This window comes from Dipodomys merriami, unplaced genomic scaffold (assembly GCF_024711535.1).
Source record: "Dipodomys merriami isolate MVZ:Mamm:240054 unplaced genomic scaffold, mDipMer1.0.p SCAF_1, whole genome shotgun sequence".
Taxonomy (NCBI): domain Eukaryota; kingdom Metazoa; phylum Chordata; class Mammalia; order Rodentia; family Heteromyidae; genus Dipodomys; species Dipodomys merriami.
Genome location: NW_027202270.1, coordinates 9,369,967 through 9,389,885, shown reverse-complemented (window position 1 = coordinate 9,389,885; position 19,919 = coordinate 9,369,967). Strand labels below are relative to the sequence as shown.

At 40.2% G+C, this 19,919-nt stretch overlaps 1 protein-coding gene across 5 annotated transcripts in view; it reads left to right on the top strand.

Annotated features, from left to right (window-relative positions):
• The window catches only part of Daw1 (dynein assembly factor with WD repeats 1), a 37,504-nt gene extending 23,249 nt beyond the window's left edge, over positions 1 to 14,255 (top strand). The window contains exons 7-13 of one of the 5 annotated variants that reach the window (XM_070023843.1): positions 2,199 to 2,306; positions 3,102 to 3,208; positions 6,593 to 6,695; positions 8,836 to 8,950; positions 10,113 to 10,189; positions 13,185 to 13,347; positions 13,799 to 14,255. In XM_070023843.1, coding sequence (XP_069879944.1) covers positions 2,199 to 2,306; positions 3,102 to 3,208; positions 6,593 to 6,695; positions 8,836 to 8,950; positions 10,113 to 10,189; positions 13,185 to 13,347; positions 13,799 to 13,833 — 708 coding nt within the window. In that variant the 3' untranslated portion in view covers positions 13,834 to 14,255. Of the gene's footprint in view, positions 1 to 2,198; positions 2,307 to 3,101; positions 3,209 to 6,592; positions 6,696 to 8,835; positions 8,951 to 10,078; positions 10,190 to 10,989; positions 11,082 to 13,184; positions 13,348 to 13,794 lie in introns of those variants that run through there. The other 4 variants (XM_070023748.1, XM_070024017.1, XM_070023930.1 and 1 more) reach the window with 4 other exon arrangements.
• Positions 14,256 to 19,919: the final 5,664 nt, after the last annotated feature.

The window sequence follows — 19,919 nt, the reverse complement described above, 5'->3', positions numbered from 1 at the left end:
GTATTTATGTACTGCTTTGCTAAGTGGCATCTTCTTTATACAACTACATCATGATAATAAAAATAATGAGAAAAAATAAGAAGGAATTTTATATTGTAGCTCCTTGTTAGGATTCCATCTTGGAAGTAAGGTTGTAGATTTCATTTTCAAATTCAGACCCATACTGATCATAGCTGAGAGTGTTGCTGTAATTTAAAAAGAACAGTAGCTTGCAGTAAGGATGTGATAAATGCACTCTGATATGATCAATATATCAGTATAATATCCAACCTTACTTCTTGCTTTTAATTTGCTAATCTTTAAAGAACTGATTCTGCCCAGAATGGAAGATGTGTTTTTTTTTCCTAAATAATAGCTTTTAAAATAATTTTTTGTGTGTCCTGTAAAACAAGCCTATTATTTTGTGGGCATCATTGGAATTTGCATTTGTATAGACAGTCTGAGTCTCTAAATAGCTTCCACTCCTGGGAGGCCCTTGCCCTCCACCAATTAGTGAGAGACTTGGCACCCTGCAGAACAAGCCATGGGTCTGGAAAGTAAACAGCCTGCTGATGTTAGGAGCAAACTGCTTCTATTCTCCATTCAGATTCATGGTGTATTCATCTAACAAGAACACATGCTGTACCCAAGGAACTCTGCAGACACAAGGGACCCCTGCGCAGCACTTCCGGTCCAAAGCCCTTGGCCCCTGGTTTTGCCTGCTCCTAGTCCTAAGTGATAGTTTCCCATCTGAGGGCTTAGTTGAGGATGCTGATGCTTAGAGAGTACTTTTCCCAAGGTCAAAGAAAGACATATTCCTTGTCTTTAGAGAGTGGCTATGTCATCATACTTCTTGGAATTTTGAAAAGATGTTTCCTTTGTATAGTTCCTAGAAAGACAGTTATGGTTTGATAACCAAGTACCTCTATCCAAGACATAGTTACTAAGTGTTAACTATGTGTGAAGCTGCTAAGAAGCATGGAGCAACTACTAGCATGGGACAATATTTTCCCCTAGAGATCTTTTTGATTGGGTCACAGAGGCTTCAAGGCGTAGCTTCAAAGATGGGTTGTAAGGCTGGTAGACGCAGACCAGGCATTGAGAGGACATGGGAAGACATAGCCATCAGGTGTCCTTGGGCAGGGAAGAGGTTGAGGAAAGGCTTACAGAGAGATGGCAGCAAGCCACAGGAACAGCACTGGGCGGTGGCAGAGGTGTGCACCTGTGATGTGTCCTCGCAAACTCGAGGGGCTCTGTGTCCGGGAGTGAAGGATCCCTCACATCCATCCCGGGGACCACGCAGAGGCAGACAGGCAGAGGGGAAAGATTATTACAAGGTTTATGAGAGGAGCCATATTTTCCCCCGAGAGGGAGCACATGGCAGCTTCCACTATCTAGGTAGCAGCAGGGTCTGGGGGGGTAGGAAGTGAGGTAGATGGGAGCTCGGGTGGGTCTCGGTGGAGAGAGGAAGGGGCCAGCTGTATGGCTGGAGCTCCAGGGCTGGGTGGAGCTGAGGACCAAAGGTGGGCATAATACAAACAGGGAGCAGGGCCCAGTCAAAGCCAGGAGTAGCTGGCAGGGGAAAGGTTGGCCACACTGTTGGGTTGAAGCAAGAAAACCTGGCTTTATCATGCAGATAAATGTCACATGTTTGAGAGTTCTTCCATTGAGGGGGCAGGGTATGTTCAACTTGGCCATGTGAGGTTGCTTGTGTGCAGGGGGAAGGAGAGATTGGGATCATGGGTATGGACAAGTTGGAGATCTTGTTGCTCTCCAAATGTCAAATATGAAAGGCCAGCCAAAGGCAGAGGAGGAAGTCATGAGGGGTTTTGACAGCAGTGACAACAGGAGTTCGTTGGCATGAAGGAATCCAGCCTTCCTGTGTCACTGGCAGCGGCATGGACAGTTCTGCATAAAAGAGGTGTCCATTTGTGCCGATTGACTTGGGAGTTTTGGGCAGATTGAAAGAAGTACTTCATGTGATACCCAAGTGGGAATCTCTTTGGCAGTTGACTCTTTGGTCCTGGCATTGGGAGTGAGGAAGCCCTGGCCTCCTGGGGCTTTGGGAACCACTGAGCAATGAAGGATGGGAATGGGGAGAAGACTAATGGAATCTGGGCACGTTGGGCTTTTTGTTGCTATTGCCAGTTATCGATTTCAAAGTCTGTTCTTCTAAAGTGTTTTTTTTGTTTGTTTTGTTTCCATTTCGTGTAATTTAGGTGTGTTTATCATTTAACCCTCAAAGCACAGTGGTAGCCACTGGCAGTATGGATAGAACGGCCAAGTTGTGGGATATTGAGAATGGAGATGAAGTGTTCACTCTAACGGTATGTACACAATTGTTGGCACGCTTGCCCTGCGTGTGCATTTCTGTTTGCATTTTTTGGTACAAAATGAACAGTAACTTAGAAGGCGGTTTTGAACTACTGATCGTTGTCTGTTACGATCAGTCTGCTGACTGTCCCGAGAGACCTGGTAAGGATGATTGAGAAGTCAGACAATCTTTTATTTTGATGAACGTAATGCTTTCAAACACATAAGCTATAACTTGGAACCTGTAGTTGTCTATTGGGCTAAGAGGAGAGGGGGCTTGTTTGGGAGAAGCAGAAGTAGGGAAGCATCCCAGAGGATTATTTACAGGGACCACAGTGTACCCTCTCTTCCTCCTTGCCTGCCAGTCTTAACCCCTTCTGTGTCTTGGGTTGCTTGATCCATGCCACCAGCCTGGATTTTTGCCAGCTGTTTTGGAGTTAGAGTCTCATGGATTTTTCTTCTGGGAGGTTTGATATGGCATTGACCTTCTATCTTCCAGATCTCAGACACTCAAGTAGCTAGGGTTACAAGAGCCACTGGTGCCTACCCCCCAAAAAAATCTCTCTTGCATCAAAACGAACTTGCTTTAGGTGTGTAGGTATATAAATCTTACTGTGCACCTGTCACCTAATCTAGTTTTTAGAACATTCATATTACCCCAGGAAGAAACCTGTGCCCATCTGTAGCCAATCACGCATTTCTTTCTCCAGAACTTCTCCTTTCCTAGCAATTCCCTGGATTGTGACATTAGATGTACTTGTAGGATTTGTTATATCACTTAGTAAACATGACAAATACTGTTTTTTTAGGGACATTTGGCAGAGGTTATTTCCTTGTCATTTGATACCTCGGGAAACAGAATCATCACAGGGTCCTTCGATCACACAGTAGTCGCGTGGGACACCGCAACCGGAAGGTAATTAAATTATTTGTCATTATCTTTAATTAGTGTCAAGGGGTTTCCATTCAACATGTCAGTTTATGAGGACAATGTATCTTGATCCATGTCACCCCTCCCGTCATTTTGAATCATGGTGAGCAGGCTGAGAAGACAGTGGTACTTCTTAGTTTCAACTTGTATCTAGTAATTGTGCTGTGCATTCTACAGAAATAGGACATACTAAAAACGTTGGACTACTTAATTCTTTGCTGATAGTTCTGATCCATAAAATAAGCGCTCCCTCAGAGTTCTGTGCAATAATGGCAGACAGCACCATGACAGGAGATTGAGCGACAGCCTGGTTGTGTAACTCTGGCATAGCATGTGCTATCTAGTCAAATCTCCATGACCTCTTCTATGGGATAGGCATGTGTATCATGAGCAAATGAAACTCAGTTAATTTTCCAAATTTAATGTTGGTCCAAGATCTTCAGTTTTCTTTCTCATGATTTTTGGTCTTAGTTTAAGGAAGTCAACAAAATTAGTCTCCTTGTATTGGAAAAGTTCACTCTTGGACTTGTGTGCATTTTGGTGGAGTGGTTCATTCTCACGGGAACCAACCAAGACACACTCAAAAAGGAATGAGAGGAAAGGAAGTTTTTCAGTCACATGATGTCTAGTTTCTAATACAGTTTTTTTTGTATATGAGAACACTGTTAGGAAGTGGTGCTGTGGCTCAAGCGGTAGAGCACTCGCCTTGAGCTGAAGGACAGTGCCCAGGCCCAGAGTTCAAGCCCCACAACCGACAAAAAAAAAAAAAAAAGAGAACACTGTTAGGGTCAGACTACCTTCATTATTTTAAAAAATTATTAAAAATATATACTTATTATCTTTAAAAATTGATTGTCAAGGTGACGTACAGAGGGGTTACAGTCACATAAGTAAGGTAATGATTACATTTCTTGCCTAACTTGTTACCCCTCCCTCATTTTTCTCCCTCTTTCCCTCCTCTCCCAATTCCCCACCCCCCAAGTTGTACAGATCATTTCCAACATACTGTCTCGTGAGTATCGCTGTTGTAGTGGTTTCCCCTTTGTCCTTTGTCTCACCATTTTGTTGTTCCCCTTCCCTTCCCTAATTCAGATAAATGTATATACAATACCCAGAGTACCAAAATCAAACACAATGACGATGGGATAAAGCATATGGGGAAAAGCACAAAAGAAACAAAGAAATCATGCCGTACGTTGAGAACAACTTTAAGTAGCTGTGCAGAGGAGTTGCCATTCAACGAAGGAGTTTATCAGTGCAACCTGTCTCGACCATCATGGGCACCCATCCCTGCTCCCTTCTCTCACTCTTCTTCGTTTTGTAGGATATGCATTTGAATTTCTGACTGCATTTCTTCTCTTTATTCATCTGCCTCCCTTTCTTTGACCTCCACCCCGCTTCACCCTACTTCTTGCAAGTACCAATCTTCTGGTGCTTATTTTGTCTACCTTTTACTATTTCTAGGGAATTACACTATTTGACTTCTCCTGAATCTACCATACATTTGTATACGCTTGCATACTACCCAATGTATTTACGTCTACATTTATAAATGCATTCTAGCCTCCATGTATGAGGGGAAACAATCTTGGCCTCTCTGGGCCTGTCTTCACTTAGCATAATTATTTCTAGGTCCTCCTATTTCTTTGCAAGTGATACAATACCATTTTTTTCTAACAGATAAGTAAAATTACATTGTATACACACACACACACACACACACACACACACACACACACATAACACTTTCTTGACATATTCATCCTTTGAGGGGCTTTGGGCTGATTCCATGCCTTGGCTATAGTGGATATTGCTTATATTGAACATGGTTGTATTAATGGCTTTATTGTACATTGGCTTATAATATTTGAGATAAATGTCCAGGAGTGAATTGCTGGGTCACAGAGTAGTCCTGTATTTAATTTTTTGAGGACTCTCCATACTGCTTTCCAGAATGGTTGAACAAGTTTACATTCCCACCAAGAGTGTATTATGGTTCCCTTTTGACTACATCCCCTCCAGCATCTGTTCTTGCTTGTTTTCTTCGCATTGGTCGTTCTGACTGCGGTGTCTATCAAACATTTTTATTTCTTCTGAGAAGTCTCTATTTAGCCCATTAGCCCATTTATTAATTGGGTTGTTGATTCTTTGAGGGTTTAGTTTTTTTCAATATCTGCACATTCTGGATATTAGGCCATTTTCTGATGTATAGCTGACAAAAATCTCCCAATCTGTAGGCTGTCTTTTTAGTTTGTTAGCTAGGCCTTTTGCCATGCAGAAACTTTTAAGCTGGATGTAATCCCATTTATCCAGCTTTTCTTTGATTTTTCTGTGCTTCTGCATCTTCACTCAGGAAGTTTCTGTTTGTACCAAAGAGCCCTAATGTTTTTCCTACTCCTTCCTGTAACAGTTTTATGGTTTCAGGTTTTCATGGCACCATTTATGTTAGGTTTTTAAAAAGAGGTAGCCGAGTAAGAACAGCACCAGCACTCACGTGGTATTCAGGTAAGGGGTAGGTTTATTCAGTAGACCTGCTGGGACCAGGCAAAGTTGGCCCTCTACGTGGCTGGGAAAGGCCTGGGAAAGAGAGAGAGCTGGAAAAGAGAGGAAAGAGAGAGGAAAGAGCTAGAAAAGAGAGAGAGAGAGCAGGGAGACCAAGAAAAGAACAGAGAGCTAGAATAGAACAGAGAGGGAGATAGTTAGCAGAGAGAGCTAGAATAGAGCAGTGAGAGAGCAGAGAGCTAGAAACGAACAGAGAGCGAGAGGTGGTTTCAGGTTTTATACTGAAGCCTTTTATCCATTTTGATTTGATGTTGGCTCAAGGTGATTGATAGAGATCCAGTTTCAATTGTTTCTACCCATTCCTTTCTGAAGTTTATCTGAAGTAGTATTATTAATTATTAACTTGTTAATTATTAATTTATTATGAAGCAATATTAGTGTTTTAATTCTACACATTTATTATATACAGTGTGATAATTTGATATATGTTCTATGTGTAATGACCAAGAAGGGTACTTAACATTTTCATTTCCCCAAATTTCTGTACACTTAATAATGTATAATAATTGTTCATGTTTTCATAAGTTTCAGTGCAGTATTTCAGTATGCACATAATGTGCACTAATCATGTCATAAAATAGATGGAACTGGAGGATATTATGTTAAGTGAAATAAGTGATAGAAATGTTTCCTCTGATTAAATTTTAGGTATATTTTCATTGAAATTATTAGCTTTGAGTGTAGCAGAACCACTTGATGTTTCAACATTAAAGATACTTTGTTCACACTGATGAACTTAATCTCTTTTTCATGGGTGTATGCCATAGTAAGAGCCTTTCACCAGTTTGAATGTTTTCCTTCCTGTAGGAAGATGTACACCCTCATTGGTCACTGTGCGGAGATCAGCAGTGCAATGTTCAACTGGGATAGCTCTCTCATATTAACAGGCTCCGTGGACAAGACCTGCATGGTGAGCTCAGGAAAGAGCTTGCTTTATAGTATGTTAGATAGTCACAAAAACACTAACACATTTCAAAAATAGTATGCAGTTAATACATTTATATGTATATAAATGCTAATTTATTTCAAGTGTCAGGTTTCCCAAGTTAAAAGAAACTATAAAGTGCTATAAACTACAAGTTAAATTGCACCAGGTGTAGTGAAGATCTTATTTGTTGTTTGTTTTTTTATTTTTTTTTAAATTAATTTTTTTTATTGTGAGAATACCATACAGAGGAGTTACAATTACCTGGGCAAGATAACGAGTACATTTCTTATCAAGCATTGTTGCCTCCTTGTTGTTTCCCCTTCCCATCCCTTCCCATACTCCTCCCCTCCCCCACCAGAGCCTCCCCCCACCCCCCAACAAAGTTGTTAAGTTTGTTTTTCGACATAACGACTTTTACATCTCATTGTTGCAATGGGTCCACCTGTATCCCTAGTTAAACAATTTGTTGTTTTTTATTTCCCTTCCCTTCCACAAATTATACCTACATCGAAAACAGTGAAAGTATGGGTTATACTGTCGGGGAGGGACATACAAAGCAACAAAGAAATCATCTTATAAATTAAATTATAAATTATAATTAAATTATAAATTAAATTATAAATCTTATAAATAGAAACAATTGCATGAAAGGAAAAAAAACAAAAAAACATTTGAATACTTATCTTGGGGTTCATTCCCCTGACATCACCTTATCTGACCTTTTCTGCTTGACTCAGACATATACTAGTTATTGCAAATAAGGGAAACCATGGGACCTATGTTTCTTTGGGCCTGGCTTACTTCACTTAATATAATTTTTTCCAAGTCTTTCCATTTCCTAACAAATGGGGCAATGTCAGAAGATCTTATTTGTAAAGGACATCCTTTGCATGTGCACGTGTGTGTGCATGAACACGTGTGTGTATGTGTGTGTGTGTGTGTGTGTGTGTGTGTGGTATTAGAGTTGGAACTCAGGGCTTCGGATCTTGATTAGTGCTTTTGCTCATGGCTAGTATTGTACCACTTGAGCCACATCTCTACTTCTGGAGTTTTGCTAGCATTTTAATTTTTTTGGTGCCCATCCTGGGGCTTGAACTCATGGCCTGGGCACCGTCCCTGAGCTCTTTTTTGCTTAAGGCTACACTCTACCACTTAAGCCAGAGATCCATCTCTGGTTTTGTGGTAGTTAATTGGAGTTAAGAGTCTCATGGAATTTCCCAACCAGGCTGATTCTGAGCCAGCATCATCAGATCTCTGCCTTCCCAGAAGTAGGATTACAGGAGTGAACCACCAGCACCTAATTTTTGCTAGTAATTTGGAGTTAAGAATCTCAGATTTGTCTGTCCAGGCTGGCTCTCTGATTTCAACCTTCTGAGTAGCTAGGTTTACATGCATGAGCTACTGGTGTCAGTTTAAAAGTCATATCATTTTTGGTTAATATCTTGCTGTTCATTTTTAGATTTTGATTAGCCTGGTCCTTCTGGCCTCTGAACTTCAAAAAATGGTTCCTAAATTAGGGATGGTGGCACCCATCTATAATCCCAGTAACTGACGAAGAGAGGTAGAGGATCATGGTTCAAAGTTGGCTCAGGGAAAAGTGCTGAGACCTTTTCTGATAAACAAACTAAAAAGCAAAAGGACACGGGGGTGTGGCTCAGGTGGTTGAGGCCCTGAGCTCATCCCCAGTGACTCTGCTTCCCCCAAGGTAATTATGACTTTATACTCTAGAATTACCATTCAATTATTTATTAATTACAGTATATGTTTTTCATTTTCTGGCATTGTGGTTTGGGATTAAGCCTTTTAATGTCTTTCCTATGTAAAGAGGGGCCTTTTACTCCAATCATTAAAGCACATACTTGGAAAGATTTTTTTCTTTTCTTTTTTTTTAATGTGGTGATAGATTCAAAGTACCTTGCCTTTGTCTTTTTTTGCTTTGACAAAATGCACTTTGCTGCATGATTGGCTGTGGTGGTCTCTTACCATAAGTCAAGGTAAAATTATTTGAACAGTGAAGCTCGTACTCAGAGTTTGGACCCAGTTATTTAATAGCCATAAGCATGTCATAAAGGCCACTTTCACATTTCAGACAGGAAGTGTGTTTTTCTTTTTCTAATCATAGTTGTGGGATGCTACAAATGGGCGATGTGTGACGACGTTAACAGACCATGACGATGAAGTGCTGGACAGCTGCTTTGACTACACGGGGAAGCTCATTGCCACAGCTTCTGCAGACGGTAGGCAATCTATGCATACACATGCATAACTTATGGCTTTGCTTAGATGCATATGCATGATTCTAGCCCATAAGGCATCTTTCTGAGATCCTCTAAGGTGGAAACACCATGCGTCTTATTTCCTTAATGACCTGTGTCACTCCAGGGTGTCCATGCCATATTTTTGAAATTGCCGTGATAACATATATAGTCTGTGTGTCACCTCCTTGATAAGATAGGAATGGTGTCACCTTCATCATGGTAAGCCCATATTATAGCATGCTCTGGGTCATTTCCATGGTGGATCTTGTTTGATGCTACCCTGTGTCAGCTTCATCAGACAGGCCAATACCATTGCTGGTACTATGCTAAATCTGAATGATCTCTTTACAACCAATGCTCTGCTCTACCACATCAGTCAAGTCTTTGTGATAAGCCCATCTGACTGATGTTTGCATGATCTTTGGTTACCATTTATGATTCTGTAGAGTGCTTATGTCATGCTCTGGTAAGCATGTAGTTGGTGCTGTATTAATTCCATATAGGCTACCTATGATGCTCTATCTATCTACTGTCTCCATGTTGGTCAAGGGTAACAGCAATACTGTACTTTTTATTGTCCAACAATCATGAATTATTCTGCACTGGGTTTGTATCATGTCCTTGTGATTATGTTTTATTTCCTTGTTTGATGCTATACTATATATCATGTACTTGACATATTTAAGTTTAGAATATCTATACTGTTTTTTTTAGGACAGTGCAAAATACTACCATGTGCGTACAATCTCTATGTATATGATGTCATTACATATGCCTCATTTTCCTGATGATGAGTTAGACACAGCACGATGCATCATATTGAAGATGCTTTTGCTTTCCTCACTACCTGTCTCATGAAACTTGCTTTGCTCCTTTTTCTTTCTCTTTACAATTTTTTTCTCTTGCTGCCATCACCCATTTTTTTCTAACTTGGAACTCTAATAAGGGACATACAGAAACTCCTTCTCACCCACTTATGCAGTGGGAACACATTTAGAAGATTAAGTGTGACTTTCACTACAGGCAAGAAGACAGCACAGAGTTTGTGTGTCAGAGGATAGATATTTAGGTAATTCAAGATCTTTGCTCCAAAATTCTACATTTCAGATGAATTGACACATATCCCACCCCTCTCAAAAAGGGACAGCAAGAATTTATTGTACAGCCACAAGAAAATGCATTATCAAATTGGAAGGCCATGAAGGCGAAATTTCAAAGGTGAGTTCCTTGGTCATTTGGAATGGTTTATTTACTTTCAAATGTAAATAGTACGCTTAGTGGAAATAGGAAAAATAGGTTAGGAATTCTTCCTTTGACTTTCAGATTTAGCCATTTGCCTCTTAAAAAACCTAACATATTTATTCATGTGGAATAAGCAGAGAAATAATGTGGGTTGATCTAGAGAAGACACAGATGGAAGCAAGATACGGAGTCCAAAGGGGTAACATTTATTGTTGCTAATAGAGAGACATGAGTGAGAAAATGTATGGTTTTACTTAATCTATGTCGTGCCCTTATTTGATTATCTCTCTTTCTATCTGATTTTTCTCTTTTTCTGAAACATAGTTTCTATATGTAGATTATGTTTACCTTAAGCTCAAAATTCTACTTTTTTAGTCACCCCCGTACTAGACTACAGATGTATACCATCATGCCCAACCTGATCATTATTTTAACATTGACATCCATTTAAGTCAACTCATTAGACCTCTTACAGAAACATGTGCCACTGAAAGTATTCTCTGTTGCTGCCTGTAGTTTTTCAGATATGTCCATTTATGGCAGTGAACTTCCCTTCTGGTCTTTGAACAACTGGCAGTTAAAAATTCATCAGACTAGACAAACTTCACTTGTGCATAATTGACTTTAATAGGAATATAAGACTTTCATCTAAACTGGGCACCAGTGGCTCAAGCCTATAATCCTAGCTACTCAGGAGGCTGAGATCTGAGGATCACAGTTCAAAGCCAGCCTGGGGAGGAAAGTCTGTGAGACTCTTATCTCCAATCAACCACTAGAAAACTGGAGCTGTGAAAAACATGAGCTGTGGCTCATTGAAGGAGTGCTCGCCTTGAACTGAAGAGCACAGGGACAGTGCCCAAGTCCAGAGTTCAAGCCCCACGGCAGACAAGACCTTCAGCTAATTTTCTTTTTATATGTAAAATGCAGTATCTAATAAAATAGGTCTCTTTGGACCATGATATGAAAATTTGTTTGATTTTTATCATTTTCCCTTAAAAATCAGTTATCTAAAGGTGTAATTAGTTAATTTGTTTCTATGTGCAGGCCCCGGGATTTGAATTCAGGGCCCTACTATTGTCCCTGAGCTTTTTTTTTCACTTTTTCTTGAGGGTAGAGCTCTACTACTTGAGCCACAGCTTGGCTTATTCGGATCTCAACCTCCTGAGTAGCTACAGGTGAGGGTCACCAGTGCCCTGCTAAATGGTTTTTATTTGTAAACATGTTCTCTTTCTAACTTCCCATGATAAATAATTTCTAACTAACATAAGAAACTATAAGGAAGCATTGCATTCAACCATTGACAGATTTTAGTTAGTTGAAAATACTTAATACAGCAATTTATGGAGCTCATAAAGTGCCATTTCTGCTTCTAGTAAACATTTGAGTTTATATTATGCCCCCCACCCATGCTTTGCATTCTTTTCCATGTGTTCTCTCAATTAGATGCAATTGAGAAAATAGTTTCTGGAAATACAGAATACATGATATATACAATTATCTATTCTGGAACAACCAAACTCTGCTTTAAGATTTTGCATGAACAGTGTACCCCCAAACCTACTCACAGCACAGAGCCACTTGCTCAGGGACTTGGGATTTTCATGGGTCACCAGAACACACTAGAATTCTGGGCTGTGGGGCCTCTCATCTTTCAACTCAGCCCATATACTTGTTCTCACATGAGGTTGTATCTGTCTCGTCCATATTTAAATGTGAGCTTGATAGTTTCAGGTTTCAGAAGGCTCTGGCCAGATCTGGAACTGCCCTATGCTCTGTTGCTCTTCTTCCTTCCTCTGAGCCTTTGGTGTTGGTGCCATTGCTCTCCAGCCTGTCCATGCTGGTTGTTCTAGGAACCAAACTGCCCTCTGCATAGGCTGAGAGGCAGTTGGTAGCATCGGGGGTGGGAAAGACCAAAATGGAAGGCAGGATGGAAAGGGAGCCTAGGCCAAGCTGCTGAGTCTGGTTAGGTGATTACTGACATGTCTGGCATTATTCTTCAACAAATATACATGTGTTCTTGTGAATGTGTGAATACAGTTATCAGACTCTGTATTAACAGTTTATTATGCATGTTAACTGAACACATTGCTATTTGGTTATGAGATTCTTATGGTGTGCAAAGCTAAAGTATTTATTCATGCATCAAACAGTTTTCAAGAGGTTCTACTCTGCTAGGCACCTTGTGCAGGTGCTGGCCAACAGTGATGATATATGATACAGGACCCTACCCACCTCAAGCCTTCCGCCACAGAGGAGGGGCCCTACGGGCGGAAATGCAATCCCCCTCCTTGCCACTCAGATCACAATTGACACTGCCTTGCACAAACCTATTCATGGGAAGTGCTATTCTGTATGCAGAAATAGACCAGAAAGGCCTTTCCTGTAGACCTGGAATACTCTCATTCTAGGTCCCTGAATGAAGGGGCATCTGTGTGTTCTCTGTTACAGAGTCATCTTGTGGAGATGACATTGAGATTTGTGTCTGACAGTCTGCTTTATGTTTTCATTCATAGCAAGACCCTACCTCTTTGTGTGGGGAATGTACAAATGGCCAGTGTGTTTTGGTTTTCATCCTTAGAATTAGGAAGGGTGGGCAATTTCCATGTGGGCTTCAATGTTCATAGTCCCTACAGTATTTTTCCCATCAGGAAACAATTATACCAGCTGGAGGAGGCGATTGGTGTTTAGTTATAGCTCCATCTTCTGATAAAAACCTTTTGAGACCATTTCACAAACTTATGACCTATCTTCCTTCCTTCCTTCCTTCCTTCCTTCCTTCCTTCCTTCCTTCCTTCCTTCCTTCCTTCCCTCCTTCCCTCCCTCCCTCCCTTTCTCTCTCTTTCATTTCTTCTTTCTTTCTTTCTTTCTTTCTTTCTTTCTTTCTTTCTTTCTTTCTTTCTTTCTTTCTTTCTTTCTTTCTTTCTTTCTTTCTTTCTTTCTTTCTTTCTCTTCTTGGCTTTTTCTCTTGCAGATTTCTTTCAACCCCCAAGGGAACCGGCTCCTGACTGGCAGCTCTGACAAGACAGCCAGAATATGGGATGTCCAGACTGGCCAGTGCCTCCAGGTTTTGAAGGGGCACACTGATGAGATCTTCTCATGTGCTTTCAACTACAAAGGCAACCTAGTCATCACAGGTATGTGAGAAATATCCGCAGTGGACCTGAATCCCCTTTTAAGTGAGCTGCTAGAATTTCCAGGCTAAATACTTGCAGGAGCTCAACTCCATATGCCTACTCCCTTTTCTAGAATATCCTTGGCATATATCACTGATTCCTGAACGTAGTCACATTTCCATTTGGTGGTAGCACTCAGAGGGGTTGGGTGAGGTTGGTTCCAGGTGTCTTGACTTGAACGCTGTGAACCTGCTGGATTTATTATTGGCTGGTATATGGGGGAATAAGACTACTTTGAACATGCATGAGTTTCTCAGGGACTCTGCCACTAGTATAGATGCTGAGCATCTAGTGTGTTTAGTACTCTGCTAGTAGCTGTGATCCAGAAAATGTCCACTTGGCAAAAGACAGAATAAGGTGAAAAATGGTAAGGGAATACGTTCTCTCAAGTGCAATTTGTTTTATTAGGTAGCAAGGATAACACCTGCAGAATATGGCGTTGACTGAGGGAATGTGCCAGGAGCAAGGTCTCTCGCAACAGTGATGAAGAACTCGAGCCTCTCAGCGAGCAAGCAAGCGATTTCTATTTTTCTCGATTTCTACATTTTTCTCTTTTTCCCCCCTACAACTCAACCATTAAGCAATATCCATAAATCCACATACCTAATTGTTAAGACTGATGAAGCTATGTCATTTCTGGATGTCATTTGACAGTGATGACAGAAAAGAGGGGGGACAGCCATTGATCATTTCCTTTGTGTCTTATGTTTCACACCTTCTTGATTGGATAAACAAAACCTGCAGTTATTTAACAGTGTAGTTCCTATTGTTATAATGTGTGTGGGGTAAAGTTTATAGAGAAAATTCCTTATGAATTATACATCTATTTTATGTTGGAGAGTAATTAAAAAAAAGAAATTGGTTCTTAATTACTATCAGATCTATTATGGATTGATATAAAGTCTGTTTTTTTTTCCCTATTGAGTTTGACAGTTTTAACTCCTCACAAAGATGACATCCTGCGTGTTTGCATTTTTTGTTGGATTTGTTTTATTAACGTAATGACTTCTAGGTTCTTCCCTGCTCACAGAAATGTTTTTCAAAGCTGAGTAATATTCAATGGTCTATTTATCTCCATATCTGAGCTTCCATATCTATGTTATTAATTACTTTACTCTGCAGAAGCTTTTTAGCCTGATGTATGTAATTCCATTTGGTTAATTTTCCTTTTGCTCTGCTTTTAAAGGTTGTAACCAAAAAAGTCATCATGAAGACCAGAGAAGTGCCACGAAGCTTTCCCTCTGTTTCTTCTGGGGCTTTTATGGTTTTGTATCTTAACATTCATATTTTCCATGCAATTTGAATTGATTTTTGTGTATAGCTTATGATATTAAATACCTGCAACAACCAACTTATAATGAGGAAACCTTTTATTTTCTCATGGCTTAAGTTTTAGTTTAAGATTGGTTGGGCCCCTTGCTTTTGAGTCTATGCTGATGGAGTCCATGATGGCAGAGCAAAGCCATCCTGGAGAAGGAGGGAGGGAGAAGGGAGGGATATCTATTTATCTGTCTGTCTATCTATCTATCTATCTATCTATCTATCTATCTATCTATCTATCTATCTATCTATCTATCTATGTCTAGATCTATAGAGATATAGATGTATAGATATATCTGTAGGTCTAGATATGGATCTAGAGAGAGAGAGAGAGAGCAAGGAAGAAATAAGGGAAGAGTATTGATGTCCCACAAATCCTTTTTATTTTATTTTATTTTTTGTCAGTTGTGGGGCTTGAACTCTGGGCCTGGGCATTGTCCCTGAGCTCTTCAGCTCAAGTCAAGCACTCTACCACTTGAGCCACAGCACCACTTCCAGTTTTCTGGTGTTTAATTGAAGATAAGAGTCTCATGGACTTTCCTGCCCAGGCTGGCTTTGAACCACCATCTTCAGATCTCAGCCTCTGTGACGGGGTCACAAACCCTTTTGAAGTTATTTCTCAATGACTTAAAACCTTCTACTTGACTCATCCCTCTCCAAGTGCCCACTGCCTCTCAATGGCGCCAAGCTGGCTCCATCCTTTTAAAGCTTGGGCCTTCAAGGGAGGTTCCTGATAGAAACTATGTTGTGAGGATCCAGTCTTTTTTTTTTTTTTTTTTTTTTTGCATGTAGATATTCAGCCTTTTCCATCACCATTTGCTGAAGAGACTATCCTTTTCCCATTGGCTAATTATTTTGAACTAAAGAAATAGACAAAGTCTCTTGTCTAATCTAACTGTTTGGTGGCTATAGCAAAAGTAACCATACTATTTTAGCATACCATTCAGGAGTCAGCCAATGTATAGTAGTAGAGCTCCTACATCCTCAACCAATTAAGGTGTAGGGAGGTTTTGGCAAGAAAATGGCTTCTTCCTATAGTGGTTATATACTAATGAGTCCTCCTTCTCTTTCTCTCTCCCTTCCTTCCTTCCCTTCATCCTCCCTCCCTTCCCTCCCTTGCTCCCCTCCCTCCCTCCTTCCTTCTTTCCCTCCTTCTTTCCTCCCTCCCTCCCTTCCTTCCTTCCCCTTCCTTCCTACTTCCCTCCCTTCCTCCACCTCTCTCTTCCTTTCCTCCTTTCTTTCTCTCTTTCTTCCTCTCTCTCTTTCCAATACTGGAGTTTGAACTCAGACCTTTTCATTTGCAAGTCAGACAATATGCCACTTGAGTCATACTTTTAGACATTTAAAAAGATTATTTTGATTTGTCCACAGCAAATCAAACTACATTGCAATTTTACCTCACCCAGTCAGAATGACTATCACCCAGTCAGAATGACTATTAATGAGAAAACAAATGAGAGCAATTTCCCAGAAAAATATAGCAGAGCAACAATCATCGTTAACTGGTGGCAGGAATGTGAATTAAAATAACCTCTATGGACATCAGTATGAACTTTTCAAACAACTAAAAATTGAGGGAACCAGTAGATAAGGGAAAGATGGGTGAGAATGTTGAAAGAGGTGACATTGATCAAGATAAATCATATTCATAAGCTGCTTTGTTAAATAGCAACTCCTTTGTACAACTTAAAGAATAATAAAGTAGTTCTACTTTAAGATCCTGGTATATCACTCTTGGCTATTTCCCTGAAGGAATCAAAGGAAACATATAAACGATATCTGCATGCACATGTTTACCCTAGGACTATTCACAAGCCCATGTATAGAAATGACAAAGTGTGTCCATCAGCAGATGAGTGGAAAAAACCATGTGGTATGCTCAACCATAAAGAATAAAAATATCCTAACATATTCAGGAAAATGGATGGAACAGGAGATCATTATGTTCAGAAAATTGGCCAGGCTATATTTTCACTCATATGTAAAATCCATGAAAACAAAAGGGGAATTTTTGGGGTGTCAAAGGGTACCAGACCAGTGCAAAGGGGTAGAAAGGATAAGAAAGAACAATATGGGAAAATGTAATCAAAGTTCATTATACACATACAAAACTTCCAACAAAACTCATTATTTTGTACACACACATACACACACACACACACACACACACACACACACACACACACACACACACACACACACTAATTAAAAAAGTAAAAGAAAAAGTAAATTCCAGCCATCCCAAATGTGGTTACTCAATGTCATGACAGTCCACTCTCAGACTGAGGACACAGCTTTTAATCGAATCGTGTCTCATAGAGAACCTCAGTTATCCTGCAGTGTTTGTGGGGATTTGGGCCTCAGCACCCAACTTCAGATAGCAAAATCTAGATGCTCAAATCCCTTGTAATAAAATGACACAATTTTGACCTACAATTTGTGCACACTGTCCTGTATGCATTAAATCATCATTAAGTTATTTTACAATACTTAACAAAAAATGCTACAAAAATAGTTTTACACCAAACTACTTAGGGAATAATATCAAGAAAAAAGGTGTACATGTTCATCAGTTTTTAAAATCACACACACACACACACACACACACACACACACACACACACACACACACACACACACACACACACACACACACACGGAACTTGAACTTGGGACCTGGATGCTATCCCTTAGTTTTTTTTTTTTGTTTGTTTGTTTGTTTGTTTTGCTGAAGGTGGATGGTTAATTGGAAAGAAGTGTCTAACGGATTGCCTAAGCTTACTTTGAACTGGGATCCTCAGATCTCAGCCTCCTGAGTAGCAAGTATTAAAATAATATGTTGATTTCATGGTTGAAGAATTCCATCAGCATGGGGAGCACTGTCTTTACCACCTTCCCTCTTCCTTCTGCCTGGTCCAACAGTGTGATAGAGCTATTCCTGCTACAGGGAACCCTCAGTCACTGTTATCCATCACAAACACCTTCCTCAATAAAAATCTAAATCGTAGACATCCAGTTTTATTTGCATTCTTTTTAAATTAATCAACTAGTTAACCAATCAACTTTTTGTGCCAGTCCTGGAACTTGAACTCAGTGTCTCATGCTGTTGCTTGGCATTTTCACTCAAAGCCGATGCTCTACCACTTGAACCACACCTCCCCTCTGGATTTGCAGTGGTGAGCTGGAGGTAACAATGAGGCATACACAATACATGTTGAAAATGAACTTTACAACTTGGGGGGTGGGTAGAAGGAAGGAGGTGGGGAGGGAAGGGACAGTAGGGGAAAAAAACAAAGGAGGGAGTAACAATGCTCAATAGGAAATGTACTCAGTACCTTACTCATGTAACCGTAACCCCTATGTACAGTATCTTTACAATAAAAATATGTTAAAAAAAGAGCCTCTTGGATTTGATTGCATGGGCTGGTTTCAAACTGTGATCCTCAGAGCTAAGCCTTCTGAGTAGCTTAGATTATAGGCCTCCAGCACCTGGCTACTATTATTTTGATCTTTAATCTATAATCTTGTTATTGTATAATCTATATCTTATTATCAGCCTGGTACTAGATGGTGAAATAGAAACAATTTAGTTAGTTGTAATGGCTTGTTTCTGCCCCTTTCCATATTATTTCTTCCTAAAAGTAAAAGCTCCAATATTTTCACATTTTATAGTTTATAGGATATTTGCATAAGCAAGTACATTTAATAAGAAAAAATGAGGCAGGAATGATAAGCTCTTTTAGACATGATAACACCTTTAGAAGTCAGTATAACTTTGAGACTCTTACACCTCTTTACTGTTCTCTTCTACCATCTCCTTTCCACCCCTTTCAGATACCTTGATGAATATTGAGCTGGCCATATTTGGAGGAAGTTTCTGAATTTTACACCAGGGGAAAATGTCCTGTTTTCTCTTAGTCCTAATTATCCTCCTCCCCCCTGCCTCCCTCCCTCCCTCTCTCCCTCCCTCCCTCCCTTTCTTTTTGGAGCTTTAGGTTGTATTACCTGAAAGCTTAATTTGTCAAGTTAGAAGAATTCCAGGAAAGATGAACGGAAGCTGTAAATACAGTGGCGGTGAAAGCCAGGTGCAGATGCTCACTAGCTGCTGGTGGCTCACTGCTAGCTCCTCAGAAAGCTGAGATCTGAGGATCACAGTTCAGTGCCATCCTGGGCAGAGAAACTTGTGAAACTCTGATCTCCAATTTACCAGCAAAAGCCTCCAGATGTGGAGTGGTGGCTTAGATGGTGGAGCACTAGCCTTAAGCAAAAAAGACAAGAGAAAGGTCCAAGCGTGCGCGTAGACACACACACACACACACACACACACACACACACACACACACACACACACACACACACACAGAGAAGGTGAGCATTGCTATTTGTTTTGCCTTTGAGAAAGTGCTGGATGTGTTATTGTGAACACAGTTGCCTTTGCTGCTCCTTTCTTGGGACTGTGGGATATTAAAGAAATTGCTGCAATATGTCAGATGTCCATGTGTTTTATGGAACAATGAGTAATACGCTACTCCCACTAATGAAAATCGGAAGACTGTTTTTAGGAGCTAAGCTTGGACTCTCATCTCAGCAGGTGGCAGTGTTTGCCTTTTGGCAAATGGGTTTTTGCTTGGCTTAGAGCTACAAATGATACAGAGTAAATTTCTTATTCTATGGCTCTTATGAATCAGGGTTATATAGGGTTATATAACAATGCTCAGAATGTGGTGGAATTTGAAAGTCTGGCCAGTTTTGGCAGGCTGGGACAAATGACATATCTCATTAATCTTGATGAACAAGAGTGACATTTCCCCATCTATTTGTGAGAATGGACCAGGGAAGGTGAAGAGGAGATGCCGCTATTGTTCTTTAGAGGTTGGGAAGCATGTTCTGATCACCTATCTCACAGAGTCTACTAAGGGATCTTTACACTCAGCACGTGGAGTAATTTGAGATTTCGATAGTTAAGTATAATTTCAGGGAACTATTACTCAAAGAATTGTGCGTACTTTAAGTCTGGAATGATGGAAAACCAAATTCATGTTTGGTTGTCAAAGATAAAAGAAAATCTGAAACCAAATTAAGATTTCTGTGTTGCTTGCATGTATCCTTGTGTCAAAGGAGGCCACCTTTCATCTCGGGTCATGTTCATCTCAGCACGGACCACAGTCAAAGGTAGAAAGAGGAATTCCTGGTGGTCTCCCATTGATAAATGT